This window comes from Ursus maritimus, unplaced genomic scaffold, assembly GCF_017311325.1.
Source record: "Ursus maritimus isolate PB19 unplaced genomic scaffold, ASM1731132v1 scaffold_3, whole genome shotgun sequence".
Taxonomy (NCBI): Eukaryota; Metazoa; Chordata; class Mammalia; order Carnivora; family Ursidae; genus Ursus; species Ursus maritimus.
Genome location: NW_024425563.1, coordinates 17,954,423 through 17,975,059, shown reverse-complemented (window position 1 = coordinate 17,975,059; position 20,637 = coordinate 17,954,423). Strand labels below are relative to the sequence as shown.

Genomic DNA, 20,637 nt, shown 5'->3' with positions numbered 1-20,637 from the left:
GACAAGAAGCATCTCAGAGATGTTTTTCATTCTGTGAAGGGGCTCTCAGTGTGTGCAGCTGATTGCTTTTCCCGCTATTTACCGAAAGAATCATCTCAACCCTCTGTGGTGGAGATCCGAGTTGTTCTGCCCATTGGACAGAAAGCCCGCCCCATAAGTACCCGCGTTCCCCAGCACCAATCTGATGATTGCCTGTTGGAGATGAAGAAACGCATTCATCACTCAGGCCCAGACAGAGAGTCGTCTCCAGATGGAATCAACACCACCCCCTCCTCAGGGGCTGGAATTTGGTTGCTTCCCAAACTGTTGCTGACCAGGCTCTCTTGCCTGGCTTGGCTGATGAGATCACCACACCAGAGTGCCGTGGGTACGGACCAGGCCGGCTGTTGCAACACGTTCTAGGCAGGCCGTTGCCCTCATTTTACTGAGGGGCGTGAGCACCAAACACCCCATAGGATCCAGCAGCTCACTGACAGGGCCGTCTCTCTTCTCCCCTTTGCCTTTGGTTTGCATTTTTATATCCTGCATCCATCTTTCCCTGGATAAAAGGGATAAGAGGAGTTTCTCAGATTTGATTTCTCAGTGGGAACTGTTTGCTTTGGAAAGCACCTATACCGATGCTAATTGAGAACAGAACCCAGAATGAGGGCCTGAGAACTGCACCCCTGTGAACTTTTTGGTGGGCTGATTTCTGCTGATCTTTTCTGCATTGGATTCTGCATGCAAGTGATACCATGATCAACTATTTTCCAAAAGGCTGCGCACATGGATCAGTGTCCTTTCTTTTGACTAGTTCTCTACCTTGGAATAATTATTTGTAATTAATCTGGTAAGGGCTTCATCATGAAAGCTACTGAGAATCCTGGCCCCTACTAACCAGTAATAACAGACTGGAAATCTCCAAGCAGTCCTTGCCCTTTACAGTCTAAACAGGATGGGCCTCTATTAGAGAGATTACAGTAAAAAATAACAATCAGCTCTCTGATGATCCGATGCGGAGGGAAAGGGTGGGGAGGAGTAGATTTGGCAGAGGACAAGCCCAGACTTTCGTCACAGGGACAGACCAAAGTGTTAACACAAAGGGAGAACACGGGAGCATCCTGCACGCTGCATTTCAGCCACAGAAAACATGGCACCTCCGGGGGCCCGGCCCACGCCCTGACCGCCGGGAGAGTCTCAGCACCTCCAGCAACCCGCCGCCCCTTCCAGCTGCCGACATGCTCGGGGGATCCGGATTGCAGGGAAGACGCAGCCTGGCCGCGCTCTCCCAGTGAGTGCTCACTTTGCCTCTTCGGTTTACATTTTTCCTTCCTTCTTTCTTTTTTCTTTCTTTCTTCCTCTTCTTTTTTAATAAAGGAATTGTTTGAAAAAGAAGAAGAAAGAAAGAAAAAAAAGAAAAGGAAAGGAAAAAATTTAATTGTGGGAGTGGGAGGGGAGAGGAGAAATGAGGAGGCAAAGGCAGGCGGGCGGTATGTAAATTTCAGACCTGTATGAAACTTTCTGGTCTAAACTTTATGGTTGTTCTGATTGGTTTTCCTCGTTGCCATTTTTATGGTGGTTTGTAGACCATTTGCAAGGGTTCATACCTAGGCAAAGGGTTTCTCTACTGCAGATACTGATCCACAAAGTATTGTGTTTCTAAAGATCTGCTGTTAATTTAGACCTGAGCCCTTTGCTCAGAATGATCCATTTGCAGGAATCAGAGATTTTGGCTAAAGCACACATTGCCCAATCCTTAAAGTCAACAGCCCAAAGCCCTTAATATACTGACCATCTGACTGTGACCGAACAAGATTGAGCGCACATGCAATTGATCAGGGAATTGTTCAGATAACAGGCTCCAAGGTTGAGGATCATGATACCCTGGAATGTTAAAGCTACAAGGGCCTCTAGGATTGTTTGCTGTGATGTTCTCATTCTATAGACAAGGAGATGAAACCCAGAGGGGTAACTCAACTTACCCAAAGCCAGACAACAGTCGGTAAGGAAGCCAATGTCTTTGTAGTCGCAGCAAGGGCCCTTTTCATGCTGGTGTTTATGAGGTTTGGAAAACTGACTGGGTCTTGGGAAAAGGTACCGCACAAGAGTGAGAATACCAAATGGCCTTTCAGTAAATCTTTTCCATTTTTGAGAGTTTTGGCACCGATTCAGCATGACAATTGTTGTTCCAGTTGTTCCAGCATTTGTGCAACAGTTAATCAAATAAACAGAGGAACTCAATGGGGTCCTAAAAACGAGACCTACCTCCACCACATGAGCAGACCTCTTGGATCACCCCTTTCTGTAAGTGTGATCACTCAAGTGTGAGAGCTCCAAGGGGTTTTAGAGGTTATCTGTAGAGGCCAGTGGTTATCACACTAGTTGTTTGGTTTTTTGTTTTTCTTTTTTTTAGCAAATCTAATGTTACAAGGAATTCTGTGACATAAAGGAGATGTTCTGGTTGAATGGGTGGGTTTGGATCTAGAGCTCCTCACCCCTACGACACTCCCAAATCATGCCCTATTGCTTACCTCTGCTCCACTCCCCATCTCTTCTCCACCCCAACCCACTCTGCCCACTCCACCAAAACGTCCTTGGAATCCTGGCTCTCCATGGAACAGTTTGGAAACCACTGGTCTTGTTTAATTCCTTTATTTCAGATGAGGAAAGTGATGCACTCAGTAGGGAAGGGTTTGCCCAGTATTACACAGCTGGCCAACAACAGAGCCTGGAACGCTGGGAAAGAGCCCCGTCTGTGTGCCTGCACGTGCACGAATGTCGTGTGTTTCTCTCTCAGCTCCCAAGTTCTGACTTTTCCCACTCCATCATGCCTATGGTTCTGTCAGTTTACTTTCTCCTATATCTCTCTCACTCCTCACTCACTGCATCATGTCCTGAGTTTCAACAGTTATTGCCTCTCACAGGGATGATTATAATTGCCTCTCCTCTCATCCTGGCCTCAGTCTCTCTTCCCTTTCTGATCCCTTCCCCTCCCCCCTCCCCCACCCATCTTTGAGGATGGAACCCCTTCTCCCTACTGTGGCATTTAAAGTTTTCTACAATCTGGGGTGCGTGGGTGGCTCAGTCGGTGAAGCGTCTGCCTTCAGCTCAGGTCATGATCCCAGGGTCCTGGGATTGAGCCCCATGTGGGGCTCCCTGCTCAGTGGGGAGTCTGCTTCTCCCTCTACCTCTGTCTGCCGCTTTGCCTACTTGTGCTCTCTCTCTATCCCTCTGTCAAATAAATAAATAAAACCTTAAAAAAAAAAAAAGGTTCTCTACAGTCTGCCTCAGTATCCCTTGTCATTTTGACCTGCCCCTGCTGCAGCTGGGCCAGACCACTCACTGTTCCCCAAACTCATCATGTGCAGGCCACCTCCGTGCCTTGGTTCACTCTGTTCCCCACACTGGAACACTCCGTGTGCCCCCGTCCCCTCTTCTGAAATAAAGGCCTTATACAAGATCAGGGGTTCCTGAACGGTTCCATGGAAATGTGGGGTTCCAGAGAAGTTTTGGAGGGGTAGGGTGAGGTGGGGTGGAGAAGTGATGGGAGTGGGGTGGGGTGAGGACACCTACCTCACCTGGCTCTAACTATTTCCCTCCTGTCCTTCAAGACCCCGATCAAATAGTACCTTCGTCCACAAACCTTCCTCAGTTCTGTTTTGTCTCTACGCTAGGAAGTTATGTCCAACCTTCTATGATTAGCCTTGTACTAAAGTTGGGGTGAGCATGCCTGTCCTCCCCACAATAGATAGCAATTCACTTGTGGGCCAGGACTATTTTGAATCTTTGAATCTTCAGGTTCCAGCATGGTGCTGATGCAAAAACAAAACAACTTTAAATGTCCTATTATTGGGTACCTCAAACTCAGTTTATCCAAATTCACACTTTTCATTTGATTCCTTTGAACACAGGAAGCTTCTGCACTTTTTGCTTTGAGAGAAATATTAGGTTAAATGCCTAAACAGGTGCCCAACAGAGTGATTTCTAAATTCTTTTACATTTGCATTAGATAATTTATCTGACTTTCATTGCCTACAGAGCAAGATTGGCAGTATTTTTTTTTCTATGAGGCATGTTAAAATCCCTGAATGCCAAGACCTGCACAGAGCCCTGTTATCTTCAGGGCAGGTGTGAATGGCCTCTCAGTTCTTTAGATTTCAAGGTGCTGTGTAATCTGCTTCTGGTGAGGTATTGAGAGATACTGTCACTTGCAACCTAATATTTTCACCGCTACTTTTCTCATTTCTCTAAAGCCCTCACAAAGTCTCCTGAAGTCAGAATTTCACGTTTCTTATAAATATTCATGCTTTAGTCCATTAAGAGTTATGTTTCTCATAAAGAAGTATGCTTTTATGTATCCCGACGATGAAAAAGTTTTGTTCCTGTGTCACATTTGTAACAACTATGAAAGAGAATATAAAGTTTAAAACCGTGGAATCCAAAAAAAAACATAGGAAATGAGTCTCACTTTATGCTGCTTTTCACGGGCCTCCCAGCCCACCAAAAATGGCTTTGCAGAGGCAGGTCGAGCTTCAGCGAGGAGAATGGGGTCAGGGGAGGTGCTCCTCTGCCATCTGGAGGCTCATTTGCTCCTGGCGTTCCTAACTGGAATGATGAGGATGCGTCTTTCCATGGAAACGCAGCCTTGCTTCTGTACTAGCCTCAGATACATCTCGGGCTTAAAAAGGTGCTTGTGGGCTGGCCCGAGTTCCCAGCTGCCATGTATAATGATGTTTGAAGTTCCAAAAACCAATTTGCAAATTAAGGTTTGGAAACAAGCTTTTCATAAATGTAAGACTGCTTGGATTCATTTCCAAGCCTAATTGAATTTTTTTTTTTTAAGATTTTATTTATTTATCTGACAGAGACAGCCAGCGAGAGAGGGAACACAGGCAGGGGGAGTGGGAGAGGAAGAAGCAGTCTCCTAGCAGAGAAGCCTGATGTGGGGCTCGATCCCAGAATGCGGGGATCACGCCCTGAGCTGAAGGCAGACGCTTAATGACTGCGCCACCCAGGCGCCCCCCTAATTGAATTTTTAAGAGGAGTCTTTAAAAATCTGTAAACCTTATTCATTTCCATGCATTCATTGAACAGATATTCATTGAAGGTTTTCTATGCCAGTTAGTGGTGCTGGACTAAGCACTAAGAACATAAAAAAGGACAAAACACAGGTTCTGGCTTCACAGTGATCTAGCCTTTGAACCTCCCACCCACTGCAGGACTGTAGGAATCTTTGCCCAGCCCTCCCGCCCTGCACGACGCGCACATTCCCCGGTCCGCTCAGGGCTGTGGCTGCCGGCAGAGCAGTCCGGCTTCCTGAGCAGCGTTAGCTGCATTAGTGTTTTCCTCTGACCATCTGAAAGAAATACAGGTTTCTTTTAACTTATACTTAAAATAAGTACAATAAACTTAAGTTCATTTTGTGCCTCAGTATCATATGTATATACACCTACATAAATGTATTTGAAACAAATAATTTACAAAACAGTACACACTCTTACTATGTACAGTGCCCTTGGATTAATTTATTTTTTTAATTAATTTATTTGGGAGAAAGAGAGTGCGAGTGGGGGGAGGGGCAGGGGGAGACAGAGAGAATCTCAAGCAGACTCCACGCTGAGTGTGGAGCCCGAGGTAGGGCTCGATCTCGGGACTCTGAGATCACAACCTGAGCCAAAGTCAAGAGTCTGATGCTTAACTGACTGAACCACCCAGGCAACCCTGTGTTTCTCCTTTTTAAAAGTTTTACTACAGATTTCTCTTTTTTTCAGCTTTATTGAGATATAATTGACAGATAAAATTGTAATATATTTTAAGTGTACAGTGTGGTGATTTAATATATGTATACATCGTGAAAGATCCCCCCCATCAAGTGAATTAACACGTGCATCACCTCCCATAATTACATTTTTTTTTCTTCTTTCTTTTTTGGTGAGAACACAGACGTTTTACTCTGTCAGAAAATTTCAGTTCTGCAATACAGTATTATCCACTATAGTCACCACATCATAGGTTAGATCTCAGACCTTATTCACCTTATAATATAACTGAGAGTTTGTACCCTTTTACTAGCCTCTCCCTATTTCCCCCACCCTCCAACCCCTGGCAACCACCATTCTAGTTTGACCTGTTTTTTCTCTCTAATTCCATGTATAAGTGATTCCACACAGTATTTGTTTTCCTGTGTCTGGTTTATTTCACTTAACATAATGCCTTCCATGTTGTTGCAAAGGGCAAGATTTCCTTCCTTTTTAAGGCTGAATAATAATCATATATGTGTGTGTGTGTATATATATATATATATATATGGATAAAGAAATGTGATTGAGATACATATATATATTTCATGTAATATATATATATAAATATATTACATATATATATAGCTTAAAGCTAGCATTAAGCTGACATATATCAAATATATTACATGTATATATTATATATATATAATATGAAATATATTACATGTAATATATATATGTATCTCAATCACAATTTCTTTATCCATTCCTCCATCAACAGACACTTAGGTTGTTTCCATACCTTGGCTGTTGTGAATAATGCTCCCATGTGAACATGGGAGCGCACATACCTTTTCAAGATAGTGACCGAGTTTCCTGCCCTCTAATATTTTCTGTACTCTTTAGTTTCCATTAAAAATTCTGGTCATGACCCATTAAATAGATCTCAGAAGCTGCACACGAGTCACAAACTGAATTTTGAAAACCGCTGAACCTAGCACATGATCTTGGTATGGCTGGCCCCCTTCGGAGCAGCTTAGGAAGCTCTGCCAGCCTGTGACCACCCCGAGTGCCTGCTGCAGGAGTCAGCCCAGAGGCTCGAGGAGGGGCTTCTCAGAGGGGAACCAGAGGGTCTGGATTCTGGTCTGGCTCCTTCAGTGACCAGCACTGTGATCTCAAGGAAGCTGCTGTGAGTTGCTGCCCCAGGGCTATAAAATGGAGATGGTCATGCTTGCTGCGTGTGACTTGCAGGACAGCAAGGCCATCCAGTACAGGGATGTGCGTTAAAGTCTACGGAAAATATTAAGTACAAAATAAATGCAAGTTATTGTTGAAGAGTTGTTTTTCCCAATTAAAATTTAATATCAGAGGAACAACTTGGAGGGACCATTTGTTCTTTATAGACTTGGAAAAAAGATCCTTGCATGGGCTATAATATTATGCAATTTCATAAATGAAAATCTCCGAGTGGCATTTGTTTGTGATGTTGTAACTAGGTTTGCATTTTGGAGCTCAGCTGGGTCATCCTCCTTCCTCTGCCGTTAAATAATTTTTCTGGTTACAAAACCAAGGAAGCAACTGGTGGTCAGTGGGCTTTGAACTCATGAGCCCGTTTGTGTGCTTTGCCTGATAGGATCGGCTCTAGCCTGCTGGATTTATAAACACTAATTTCTGCTGTTTTTAAGACTACTTTTTTTAAAATTAAAAACAGCAGACATTAAACAAAAGTAACCAGCAAAAGAGATAATGTTATTAAGAAGGGTTTAAAACAATAAACTTATAGAGAAAATATGGTACTTTTCTCATTGATCTTTCCCTTTTTCTTTCTGACTTTATTGCGAACCTCACCTCACACAGACGTTGATTGGAATGCCTCTCTTAAGTTGTGATATTCCTATTTAGAGCCTGGTATTCTAGTCTGATATTTTCTGTGCTGGTGAATTTCTATCAATGACTAGACATTCGCGTCTTACATGCTAGCTCCGCCTGCCCCATTAGTTCTCCATATCTTTTCTTTACCTCTCCACGATTGCTTTCTGATCCTTACAAGGAGTGTCTACACTCGCCTTTTCTAGAATTCAGTTCTACAAAATACCCTGTCTTTCACTTTGTGCGTAACAGAGGGAATATAAAATAGTAATATAGTAAAAACTACATTCACTCCAAAGAGAAGGAAATAAGTTTGACACTTTTATTCTCTAAAGAGTGAAAATGTTCTTTACACAGATCAGCAGTAAGCCACAGTTCATAACTAGCCTGTATTTTCCAGAGAAAAAATATATAAAGTGCATAAAATTTAAGCAACTTTTTAAAACTAGCATTAAGCTGACATCATGACCTTTGTAGCTTTTGCATAGACACTCTCCATAGCTATTTAATAAATTTGTGTGATATGCTTAAGCACTGAATTGAAAAAGACTGTGTTCACACAACACTTTGATGAACAGGTGAGGCCTGGGGGTGCTGAGGCACCTTTGGAGAAGAAGGGGTGGCTTTAAAGGGGAACAGGTTGCTCACCTCTGCCATCTCGCCGGTAACTTTCCTGGAGTGAAGTGCCACTGCTGGTCAGGGAAGGGGTCTCAGCCCTCCTTCTGTTGGGCAGACTCAGCTTTCACAGCACAAAGTGGGCACATTCTTGACAGATGAGAAACTAAGAGCCAGATATCCTGACTCCCACATCTGTGTTTAGACCTTACTCATTACTAAGTGCGCGACCTTGAGAAGGTCACTTAGTTTCACTATGTCTAAGTTTCTTCATCTGTTTAAAAAAAAAAAAGGTATATAACATCTGCCTTGCGGGTTTAGTGAGAAGTAAAAGAACCAGCTATGCAAACACCCTTCCCTCTGAGCACCCCCTTCCTAAAGCCCCCGGAAGAGGGGTGGCTTGGTATCTTATGCCAACAGAACTGATGCTGGGGCAAAAGGCAGCTGAATGCGGTTTGTGATGGACATGTATTCACTGAAACATCCATCTACTCCAGAAAAATCAGAGGAACTCTTCATCTCAGATTTCCAGTTGTTCCCATGTACTGACTACTTAAAGACGATAAGCCAGGGACACTTGGGTGGCTCAGTTGGTTAAGCGTCTGATGCTTGGTTTTGGCTCAGGTCACGATCTCATGGGTCGTGAAACTGAGCCCTGCCTTGGGCTCTAGACTCACTGGGGAGTCTAATGAAGGTTCTTGCTCTCTGCCCCTCCCCCCTCGTGCATGCGCACTGTCACTCTCTGTCTCTCAAATCAATAAATAAATCTTTTAAAAAATGATAACCCGTACTGCTCTACTTTGGATAACTCTGAAGTTAAAGGAAACTTGCTAAAAGTGGACTTTGGGGGCAAAATACAGAATTACCACTTTTCCTACTTGGCCTAAACCAGACACGTTACAAAGGAGGACGTAGGAAGAAGTAGGGATCTCTTGGCCAGAGATTTGAATGCCACCAGTCTTTAAGCGATCCTCACAAGTGAGGAGAGTATAAATGAAGAATATTGACTTCACAATCCAGATGAACTTGGATTCAGAGTCTCATCGCGTCATCTTATTAACTGTGTGCCCTTGAGCAAATTACTTCATCTTGCTGAGTTCTTCAGTCTATTCACGTACAAGAAGAGGAAACCGTATGCGAAATGGTTAGCGCGGGGCCTGGCACTTCGTGAGTGTTCACAAAGCAGTGGGGGGGGTGATTAACAGTGATCCTTATCGGCATGAACTTGGTGCCAAGGGGATGAATCTGAGGTAGCTTCTGGATTATCACAAAAACATGAGAGGCGGTGATAGTTGTGTTAGTGTCCTAGGGCTGCCATAACAAGGTACCCCAGACTGGGTGGCTTCGCACAACAGAAACTAATTGTCTCAGTTCTGGAGGCTAGAAGTCTGAGGTGAAGGTGTCAGCAGGGCCATGCTCCGTCTGAGTCCTGTAGGGGGAGAATCCTTCCTTGCCTCTTCGAGTTTCTGGTAGACGTTTCTTGTTTTGCAGCCCTGTTGCTTCCACTGCTTCATGGGACAATCTCCCTGTTTCTCTTCACATCATCTTCCCTCTGCGTCGGTCTCTGTGTCCAAATGTCCCCCTTTTATGAGAATGCCAGACAGATTCGATTAGGGCTTATCCTAATGACCTCCGCTTAACTTGATACGTCTGTAAAAGTGTTATTTCTGAATAAGGTCACATCCTGAGGTACTGGGGGGTAGAACTTCAACATATTTTTGGAGAGGACACAATTCAAGCCGTCGTGTGAGTATACAGACTTCCTAGAAGCGAACACAAGAAACCTGGCCATTACTTCTACATTTTAAAGTTTGCAGGTTTCCAGAAGTTGGGCAAATTAAAGCATCCTAAAGAGACCTAACGTGACAGTGGTATTCAGGTGTTAACTGAGTAGTGAACACTTCCTAATCACAAAGGGGCAAAGCCCGTCAGACTCAGGCCTAGGTGGGAGCTCTCATTTTCGCCTCACTAAGAGAAGGGCAGCCAGGAGGCGTGTACAACCTCTACTCATCCCAACGAAAACAGCCCTGAAGTCACAGATTGAACCATGCCAGGTCCAGAAGGAATTAGAATAATGGGAAAAATTTATCTTCCACTTTCTCTCTCTCCCTGTGTCCATTTATTAAATTTCCGACCTTACTTAAACACCAGGTTTGACCCAAGGAAGTATTACGAGTCTGCCTCTCCTGGATCGGAGGTTGTCAGGACTGGGAGAGGGATCAGGTAAAATATTCCCTCCACCCAGAGAATGAGGCTCAATCATCCAGCTGCCCCGGAGAGCCCAAGAAGGCTAGAGTCTCACGAGCCCACCTCAGAGCTACAGGTAAATCCCTAACCACGATCCTCAGATACCAGAAAAGCAAAAAGAACACAACAAAGGTGAAAACTGAGCATATAAGAGGACAAATTCGCAAGTTACAATAGAAGGTATTTTAAGAAATCGGATGAACTCCTGGCCCAATGTAATGAACTACTTACCTAAATAAACAGTAGACAATGCTGGAAATTGTGAAAATAAAATTCACTAACAAAGTAGAACCATTCAGTCCTTAAACTGAATACTGTATTAGTTTCTTAGGGCTGCTGTAACGAACTACAACATACTGAGTGAGTTAACAGAACAGGAGGGCTTCCTTCTGAGGGCTGTGAGGGAGACTCCGTCCAGGCCTCTCTCCTGGTGGTTTGCTGGCAATCTTCGGCAGCCCTTGGAGTGTAGATTCATCAGTCTGATCTCTGCCTTCACACGACGTTCTGTCTTTCTCCGCATAGTCTACCCTCCATGAGTGTCCTTTTCTGTGTCTAAATTCCCCCGTTTTATAAGGACATCTGTCACATTGGGTGAGAGCCACCCCAATGACCTCATCATAACCTGATTACCTCTACAGAGGCCTTATTTCTACATAAGATCACATTTCGAGGTACGAGGGAGGTAAGGTTGTCAACATGTCATTTTTAGAGAACACAGTTCAATCCATAGCAAGTACCGGGAAGATTTAAAATAGTTTAACACGACATTTCCTAGTTCAATTCATAAGCAATACGTGGGATCGTTTTCCAGGACAATTAAAACGCCAGCTGGCTGAAGGATATTGGGGCAGTGGGGACATCTGGGTCCTCCGCTGACAGGCTGTCTGCCTAAAGCCATTCCAGTGGAAGTCAGAACCAACCTCCACACATAGAGCTCTGAAGCATCAATTCTTCACTAAGGTGGGGTGTTAAGTCAGCCCCAAAGATGAATAGAGAAGGGGGTTATCCTCTTCCAGTAGGACACGTGCACTTTCTGGCATGGGAAGAGAAAGCTGTCTGATGATGAATGTCCATCTACATTTTAATGAGAAGTAACATGGATTATGAGAGCGACAAAGAAAATGAGAGATAAAAGGCATTCCATTTATTGAACATTTTTAGCCACAACTCTCCTCCTCTACTCTCCTCTCCTCAAAGTAGAAAGCCAGAGAAAACGTAATCAACAGCAGAGAAATAAGGGAATACCAACAGAAGATTCGAATCTTCCCCTGTATTGACTCTGCATTTCTGAGCCTTCTCTGGTATCACTATGTACAATGGAAAGGAGTTTAAGATTCTCTAGTTAGAAAAACCTTTCTGCCCTGTTATCCCCTTCATGCTCGAAACAGCAGCATACTTTGGAAAACGTACAAGCACAGAACCTATATGCCATATGATGAGGGGGATAGTGATAATAATAAGTTAATAAAAATGGTTAACACTCATCTAGTACTTACCATGTGCCAAGCACAGCTCTGAGTACTTTACAAATAGTAGTTCATTTAATCCTTCAACAGTACTACGAATTAAGTACCACTACCTCCATTTTACAGATGAAAATGAGGCCAGAGAGGTTGATTCCCTGGCCCAGCCACCTCCTCCCTGCCTGGGTGTGTGTGTAATGACTGGCCCCTGGCCCCTGGCTCCTGGCCCCAGGCTGAGTGGCTCCTGGTGGTTCCCTTGCTCTCGCTAGCCTAACACTTAACCGATGTTATTCCCTGCCTGTGCTCTCATAGCTCTAACCTCTGGTCTGCGTGGGAGAATCTGGCAGCAATTGTAATATGACATCAGATCCTGCTTGATGAGCAAGCTTCTCCTCCTGGCAGAGCAGGGCTGGAGAGGGTAAGAGGGGTGGTCTCAGAGGGTCTGGGATCGTCTGTGACTCTTTACCTTAAATAACCAGCTCAGGAGACTAAATTCCACTTTCAGAGTCCCACAAAGAGGTAGCGAGTGTGCCTCTTCCCCCAGTGGGAGACCTGGACTTCCATAAAACTAGCAGCTCCTCTCATTTCATTGTGATGAATATCACATGACTTTCTTATGCCAATTAAAAGCAAATAAACTCTCCAAACGATTTTGAACTTCTCCGTATCTTAACTTCTAACTCCTGTCTTGTCACAGTCAGAGACTTGAGACCTGGAAAGAAATGGAATGTGCCAAGTTGTAGTGGTGCAAAGAACCCAAACCTTGGGCTCGGCCAGAAGGTAGCGAAAATCCGATGTGTGTTAATCTTGGACAAGTGATTTGACTCCTCTGTGTCGGCTCTGCTCATCTAGACTGTAAAATAGGAGTAATCATGTCTCCTCAGTGTTATTGTAAGGATTAGATGAAATGCATCCCGTCCATTGCCTGGCACCTAGTAAGGCCTGCACAGATGGGAGTTATCACCATTAAATAAGCTTCCTCGTCCTTTTAAACAATTTGTTTGTTTGCTTCACTCTTTCAAAGTCAAGGTTGGCTGGTCTAGTACATCCCCCTCTTTTTTTTTTTTTTTTTAATCACCAGTGTTACTGTTTATTTTTAAATAGACAATGGCTGTTGTGTTTGGCTTTTTAGCCTTAGAAATGTGACCTACAACTCTAACAAGGTGTCAGATTTAGCAGTTAGCTGTGAGCAGCAGCCCGGCCCCTGGGGGGGGGGGTGACATGATTCCTGGGGCGTCCTATGATCTCCCAGGGGCCTGAATGCCCTTTGTGTAGAGGACTGGGGGAACCTGAGGACTTCAGTTCTCTCTGGCAGGCTTCAGAGCAGCTCCTCTGAGCAGAACACCATGATATTATGACATCTTCGAGACAGAAAGAGCACCAGTCAGAAAAGCCCCAATTTATAGTGATGTCCTAGTTCTGAATGCAAGTTGCTCAGCTCCACCAAGCCGATTTCCTCAGCCATGAAGTAGAAAAGATAGTGGTGTCTATCTCGCTGGTATTCTGAAGATCCCATTAGAACAGGTACATACATGGTGGAGGTGTTTTATAAATTACACAAAGTTAGAATTGCACTCCGTTACCGCTTGGATAGGTCTGAGTGCATGAGTTGGCTCTGAAAACAGCTTAGCCACTAAACAGGATGGATGACCCGGACAGCCCTGCTGACACAGATTATAACAGGGCAATGTCTCCTTTTGACAGGAAGCCCTTCCCACTCGCGCTAATACCATAGACAAAGCCTAGTTTGGATGGTGGTACGTTGTGAGAAAAGGAGGAAGGTAGTGAGGTAGGGTGAGGGTCAGAGCAGGGAGGGGGCATCCCTGTAGACAGGTGAGAAGAGAAGCAGGAAGACAAGAGGAACAGGGCTTTTCTTTTGCCCCAGGTTAAAAAAAAAAAAAAGGCAAAGACACTTCTAGGTTCAGATGTATGCTCTAGAACTGGGACAACCCTTCTTGAAGGTTAAGACCAGGTACTCACAGATGATACATATTCACCTCCCTGGAAGCTTTCAACTTAACATTTCCTTGACTGCATTTCTAAGTTTCAAAAACACCCTTCCAAAAAAAATGCATTTAAAAAAATATTAGAATTATGTTTTTTTTGGTTTGGCCTTAAAAAAAATTTTTTTTTTATTCCAAAACCATAATTGTGGCCTACCAAGATGGATTCTCCTCCCATACAGCGAGGATTTAATTTTTCCAGTCCCCTCCCTTGGTGCCTGTTCTCCTCTTCTGGTTTTTGATGAAGTGCACATGTTCTAGAAGCCGCTCCTGGACCTCAGACACGAGCGGCTCTCTCGCCACTGCCAGTGTCCTAATAAGGGAACGAGCGTGCCCCTGCTGCTGAGGTAAGAGGAGTCAGGCGGTGGAGGATGTTTGTGCTGATTGAGGAGGATAAGGTGTGGTTTGGCAGGTACCCCGTCGGTTGGGCTGGCTCCCGACTGAGTTCTTTCTCTTTTTACAGTTCGAATTCCGTAACAGACTGTAAGAATTGTTTCCTCACAGATCCTGAGCAGAGTTTTAAGAACATCATCCTGACACAGCTCATCCATGATAGGGAAGAAATAGGGATTGGGGTTATATCATGTTTTCGTCATGAGAGGAGGTGAAATGCTCCCAACTGCCAGGCCTGCTTCTCCAGGGGACTACCACCAGCCAACGAAAGTGGCCTCAGACTGTCAAATTTGGTCAATGGGGAGAACAAGGAATATGCCACTCAGGGTATTTAACCAGTGTTTAATAAGTGTGAAAAACTTGTCTGCACAATATTAAGTAACACCTACTTTCTGCTTATAAATACCGATATACCTCAATTTAAAAAATAAAAAACAAAGAGAACTTGGCATTAGGCTCATAAGGGCTAGTGGCACCATCTGTTTCCTCTCCGATCTCCAAATACTTGCCCATGGCTTCTCTCTCCATTCTTATTTTCTGAATGACCTTACGCTGCCTTTTCACAGAACTGCAACTGGCCCAAACTCTCCCTCAGTCCTCATTATGAATCAGTGTTTCTCAATTTGGTTATACACTGGACTCACCTGGGGACCTTTAATGCCTGGATCATACCCCCAGCGGGTCTGATTTAATGGGTCTGGGACACAGCCTGGGCAGAGGGATTTTTTTTTTTTGAAGGTTTACTTATTTATTTGAGAGAGAGTGCAGGGGGAGGGGCAGAGGGAGAGGGAGATTCTCAAGCGGACTCCCCCTGAGCACGGAGGCAGACGCAGGGCTCAATCCCAGGACCATGAGATCATGACCTGAACCGAAATCAAGAGTTGGCCGCTTAACTGCCTGAGCCACCCACGTGCTCTGGGGCAGAGGGATTTTTAAAAGCTCCCGAAGGTGATTCTAATGCATACCCACCCAGGCTGAGAAGCAGTGCTCTGAATGCATCCTCTATTGGGTCATCCAGCCCCCAGATGGCAGGATCAGGCTCTCTTTCTTTCTGATGTTTTGAAACCTTTAAAGAAAATACAGTATGTATATGAAACAGGTCAGACAGGTTTCCTCTCAGATTGGGAGGTTCAGTTCAGTTGTTTTAAGCCTAACAGGGAATTGTGCTTTCAACCAAAATCAACTTCTAGAGACATGGGTATTGTCTGCACTTCATTTCTCCTGCATGCAAGAAGTGAAACTCTCTGCCGAGTAGCCAAGAAACAGTGTGTCCTTTCCAATGTCAAATAATGAAATTATAATCTTAATGTTTTCTCTGTGTTTATGGAAATTATCCATCCCTTGATATCTAATTTAGTTAATAAATGCTTCTTTATTTGGCTTTTCTTATAATAGCAAGTCAGTTTTACATCCTGAAATTGGGTAGTTGCTAACTGTGGCAAGGACAGAATATGACTGGGGAATTTAAAAAAATTCTTTGAAACCATCTGTCTTCAGAAGTAGGATCTGGGAGTGCGGTACCAGCATGGGGAGAAGTTTTGAACTTTCAAAGAGTCATAGATTAATTTAATGTCCAGAATAACTCATTGCTCTCAACTTCTTTACTGGAAATTTCATTACCAAGGAAGAAAGGTCATATAGAAATTCAGGAGAACAGGGGGCGCCTGGGTGGCTCAGTCATTAAGCATCTGCCTTTGGCTTAGGGCATGATCCCAGGGTCCTGGGATCAAGCCCCGCATCAGGCTTCCTGCTCTGCTGGGAGCCTGCTTCTTCCTCTCCCCTTACCCCTGCTTGTGTTCCCTTTCTCACTGGCTCTCTCTCTCTCTCTCTGTGTCAAATAAATAATAAATAAATCTTTAAAAAAAGAAAGAAAGAAATTCAGGAGAGCAGCTTGAGCAAGGAAAATAAATTAGAAAACCATCACCTTACAGCTGACTAACAAAATGTTAGTATAGATGAAATTAGCCTGGGCAAGTATGTTGAACAAGAAAAGAATAGAGCTGAGGAGGAAACCCAATTGAAGACACAAAAGAAACTACAAAATATAGTAGGCAGAGAATTTCAAAGAGGAAGCTATGGCCAACAGTGTCAAAGGCCGTTGTGAGGTCAAATAAAATGGGATCTATAAAAGGCCATTGGATACTTTGTTTCAAAGTATAACTCTGGAGAACACAAACCTGTAATACAATGTCATTTTGAGCTCGTGGCTATTAATGTCTGGATCAAAAATAATCAATATATCATTCTGAGACATTTAATAACCAAATTGAGCTGTTCTTTTAGATCTTTTATTAAACTAATTTAAAAAGCCTAACTGTGATACTAAATGTAAAAATGACAAGACAGCCCATAATACAGTGGAATGAACTATTTTGGGCTATCTTAAAAATTTAGCCAATGAATTACAGAATCAGTTTTGATTAGAGCACTTGAAAATATTTCTAAGGAAATAGCTAAATCAAACTTGCTTAGTTCAGCTACTTGGACTGAATTATTTTTGCTTACCACAGACATTGCAAAAGGCCAAAACCAACACTAGGCTTGGTAGTGAGAAGAGAGAGAATATAGACAGATATAAGGCATTTACAAGGGAAGATGATACAAGAGGAGTTATGGGGGAAACACATACCCTAGAGTAGCAGGAAAATAGAGAACATCTGCTCTGTTCATGAGCCAAGCCACGGGCAGTCATCCTACAAGAACAGAGACAGGCTGGTGGCAGGTGTGTACACGCACACACTCACACACAAGCTCTTAAAGCAAGACAGGGTCCCCAGTCCAACTGGAAAACACCAGTTGACTCAATTTGACTTTAGCCCCTGATTATTGACTAGGTTCAGAAGTCAAATATCTTTCCTGTCCATAACCATTTGGTTCTTCTTAACTAGGAAAACACATTTTTCAGCTCTATCTCAAGGGGACTTTCTGTATGTAGTTGCAACATAATGCCACCTACAGAGAAAGTAGCATACAAATGAGAAACAGATTTATAATAAATGCATTAAAACTTTTGCATTGTGGACCAATGAGCAAAATTCTCTAGGTACCTACCCAGGCAGACATCGGCAAGAAGGCTTTGACTAGTGGTTGCTTACAGCTTCCAGTGGAAAGGACTGAGAGAAATGTTAAGGGTTGAGGTTCTACTTCCTATATTTTTTGCTAACCCATTTTGGCCTTCTAGACTTGAGGCTCTCACTATCACTCCTAGGTTGGTTTAATATAGCTCTGTTCCATCACTTCATAGTATTAAAGCTTAAACCCAAGAGATTATTGCTTCCCTTAATGAATGATCAGATTTCAGCTTCTAGAAATCATGATCAGAGAACAAGCCCCATGGCCCATGCAACATGGCAGAAGGCATAGCCAGGTTTTCCTGGTTCATATTCACAAGCCAGTATGGAACATCTGCCTTCTTGGCCACCCACAAAGCTTCTGAATATGCCTTTGGAAAGCGACCCCACTGTGTGTGCTTTTGTTGTTGAAAAAAACATACACACCTTTGGAACACACTTTGGGGTAGCCTTCTCCCATTGATAAAGCTTTAATAACACTATTTTTTCAGTAAATACTCAGGAGCCTAGTATAGAATTGTTGGTCTTTCCTTGGTCATGAAACAGAGTCGCATTTCATTGACCTGTCCTTTTGGGCACCATTGTTACTCTGTATTTGACTCTTGAACTTTTAAATGGCTCCACATTGGCCTGGCTATCCTTTCTGTGTCTGATTCAGATAAATCCATGTGAACTTAGGCAATTCACCTCACATGCAAGGAACTGAATTAGGCTTCATCATTGTTAATTAGCCTCCATAAATGCCCTTGTTCAGTGTCTTATGCCATATGCCTTTCTTGAATTCAATTACTAAAAAAAAAAAAAAAAAAGACCTTATTAAATACTTATTTTATGCAAGGCACATTGAGGAAGAGGGCTAAAAATATGTATAAAACAGAACTCTTGCTTTCCACAAACATGACATGAGAGGTAAGATGATACATGAATAACTTCAAGGCAACGTGTGACAAATGCCCGAAATGACAACAGAGATTTCACAGGAGGGCAAGAGTTCCTTCCAGTTGACTTCCATTACGTCTGGTAAGACTTCACAGGAAAGCTTTTGAGCTGGCCTTGAGCGATAGGGAAGATCGCTCTAGGTATAAATGGAGAGGAGGAAAGAGCATTCTGAATAGAAGCTTGATCAAAGGAAAGAAAGCAAGAGAGTATGAGACAAAGTTAAAAGAACAGGAAATGAAGCTTGGCTAATAGTGATTATGCTTTCTGGCACTGGCTCCTTCGCTTGGTCCGTCTTTCCAGCCACATGTGACTGGTCCTGAGGAAGAGCAAGAGTTCCACCCCGGAGGGAAGGACAGCCCCTGCCTTTTCACACACTGGGACTCCTTGCAGTTGACTTGTAACTGGATAAGTGAAGTTGCGGGTGATAGAGCTTATGTAGTTTACATGAACATAACCTTCACAAAATGGACTTGAAATTCCACTCTTAAAAGAAGGGGCGGCTGGCTGGCTCAGTCGGTAGAGTGTGTGACTCTTGATCTCCGGGTCGTGAGTTCAAGCACTGCATTGGGGGTAGGGTTTACTTTAAACAAAAAAAAGAGGGAGAGAGAGAGAATTTCTGCAGAAGCCTCAGGTCGAAGGTAACACTAACCGTACGAGCCCAAGACAACTATGAGAATGTGGCAGAGCTGTCTCTAACGCTGTGAGCGCGTGTGAGCGCTTGCTTCCTCAGCCACACGCCTAACTCGTTCCTCTCGGTGAAGGTGATTTTTCAACAGAAAGGGGAAATGTAACTGCTTTTCAGAAGAAACTCATGCCAAGGAGAGATCTTTTGAAAAATGGCCCCACTATCTGTGATTTTGTTGTTGAGAAAGATGTAAACGTGTAACCTGTCAGTATCATCAGAGCTTCACACCTCAGCTTGGAAATGTTCTCTAATCTCTTTTTTAAAAATTTCCCAAGAGAAGCATTTCCCAAGTGAAATAGATTTGAAGCTGTTTATTAAAGATGTAAAACTAAAACACCTTTGGATTACTTTGGATGAACAACTGGTTGACCTCAGGACAGACATAAATTTTCACAGCAGGTTTCATCCGAAAACTGCATGCTTGGTGGGGGGAGGTTGAATCTATTCACATCATCTTCAATATGCCAAGCCAATGATATGTTCTTCCCGTTTGAATCTACATATCTTTTTTTTCAGGATTTTATTTATTTATTTGAGAGGGAGAGTGAGAAAGAGCATGAGCAGGGGAAGGGCGGAGAGAGAGGGAGAAGCAGACTCCCTGCTGAACGGGGAGCCCGATGTGGGGCTCCATCCCAGTGGGGCTCCATCCCAGGGCCCTGGAATCATGACCTGACCTGAAGGCAGATGCCTAACTGACTGAGCCACCCAGGCACTCCTGAATCTACATATTTTTTAAGGGCTTTTTAAAAAATTAAATTTTGGCTTTTATTTAAAACCAAGCATCAAGATAAATTAAACCTACAGCCAGACCTTCAAATTACTGATCACAGTCTGTTAAACCAAGAGTTTTCAAAAAAGCTTTTATGAATGTTAATGTATTAAACATTAATTTTTTTTGTTTCATTCTATCCTTTTAAAATTTCTGTTTGTGGTTTTTTTAAGATTATTTATTTATTTGAGAGAGAGTGTGAGAGAGAATGCATGCACGAGCAGGGGGGATGGGCATAGGGAAAAGGAGAAGCAGACTCCCCGCTGAGCAGGGAGCCTGATGTGGGACTCAATCCCAGGACCCTGGGATCATGACCTGAGCTGAAGTCAGACACTTAACCAACTGAGCCACCCAGGCGCCCCTCTGTTTGTGTTTTATAGATCTATAAACATTTAGGATAGCACTATAAATAAATCAATATGCGTGTGTGTGTGTGTGTGTGTATGTGTGTGTGTATGCTTAGTTTTTTAAATGATAGGAGTACACTATAAAATTCTTTTGAGACCATCGGCTTAGATCTGGGATCAGTACACTTTTTTTGTGAAGGGCTAGATAGTATATATTTTCAAATTTGCGGCAAATATGCCCTCTGTCATAATTATTCAACTCTGGTATTGAAGTGTGAAAGCAGCCACAGACAATATGGGCATGGCTACATTCCAGTAAAACTATGTACGAAAACAGGATGTGGCCTGATTTGGTCCTTGGGCCACAGTTTGCCATTCCCTGGCTTAGACGACGGAAGGTATTTGCTGATCTCCAGAGTGCCCTAAGAAAGCCCATACAGTGTCATAGGTGAGAAAGACAACTGTGATGGCAGCTCCATAGCCTTGCATCTGGTCCTGATTTTGTAATTACTTGTA

The 20,637-nt window shown here is 43.4% G+C and overlaps 1 protein-coding gene across 4 annotated transcripts in view; it reads left to right on the top strand.

Moving 5' to 3' along the window:
- Positions 1–20,637, top strand: part of CALD1 (caldesmon 1) — a 177,992-nt gene that overhangs the window by 106,902 nt on the left and 50,453 nt on the right. The window contains exon 1 of one of the 4 annotated variants that reach the window (XM_040643977.1): positions 1,015–1,270. The exons of the other annotated variants lie outside the window; for them this stretch is intronic. Coding sequence (XP_040499911.1) covers positions 1,218–1,270 — 53 coding nt within the window. The 5' untranslated portion in view covers positions 1,015–1,217. Of the gene's footprint in view, positions 1–1,014; positions 1,271–20,637 lie in introns of those variants that run through there. 4 annotated transcript variants of the gene reach the window in all.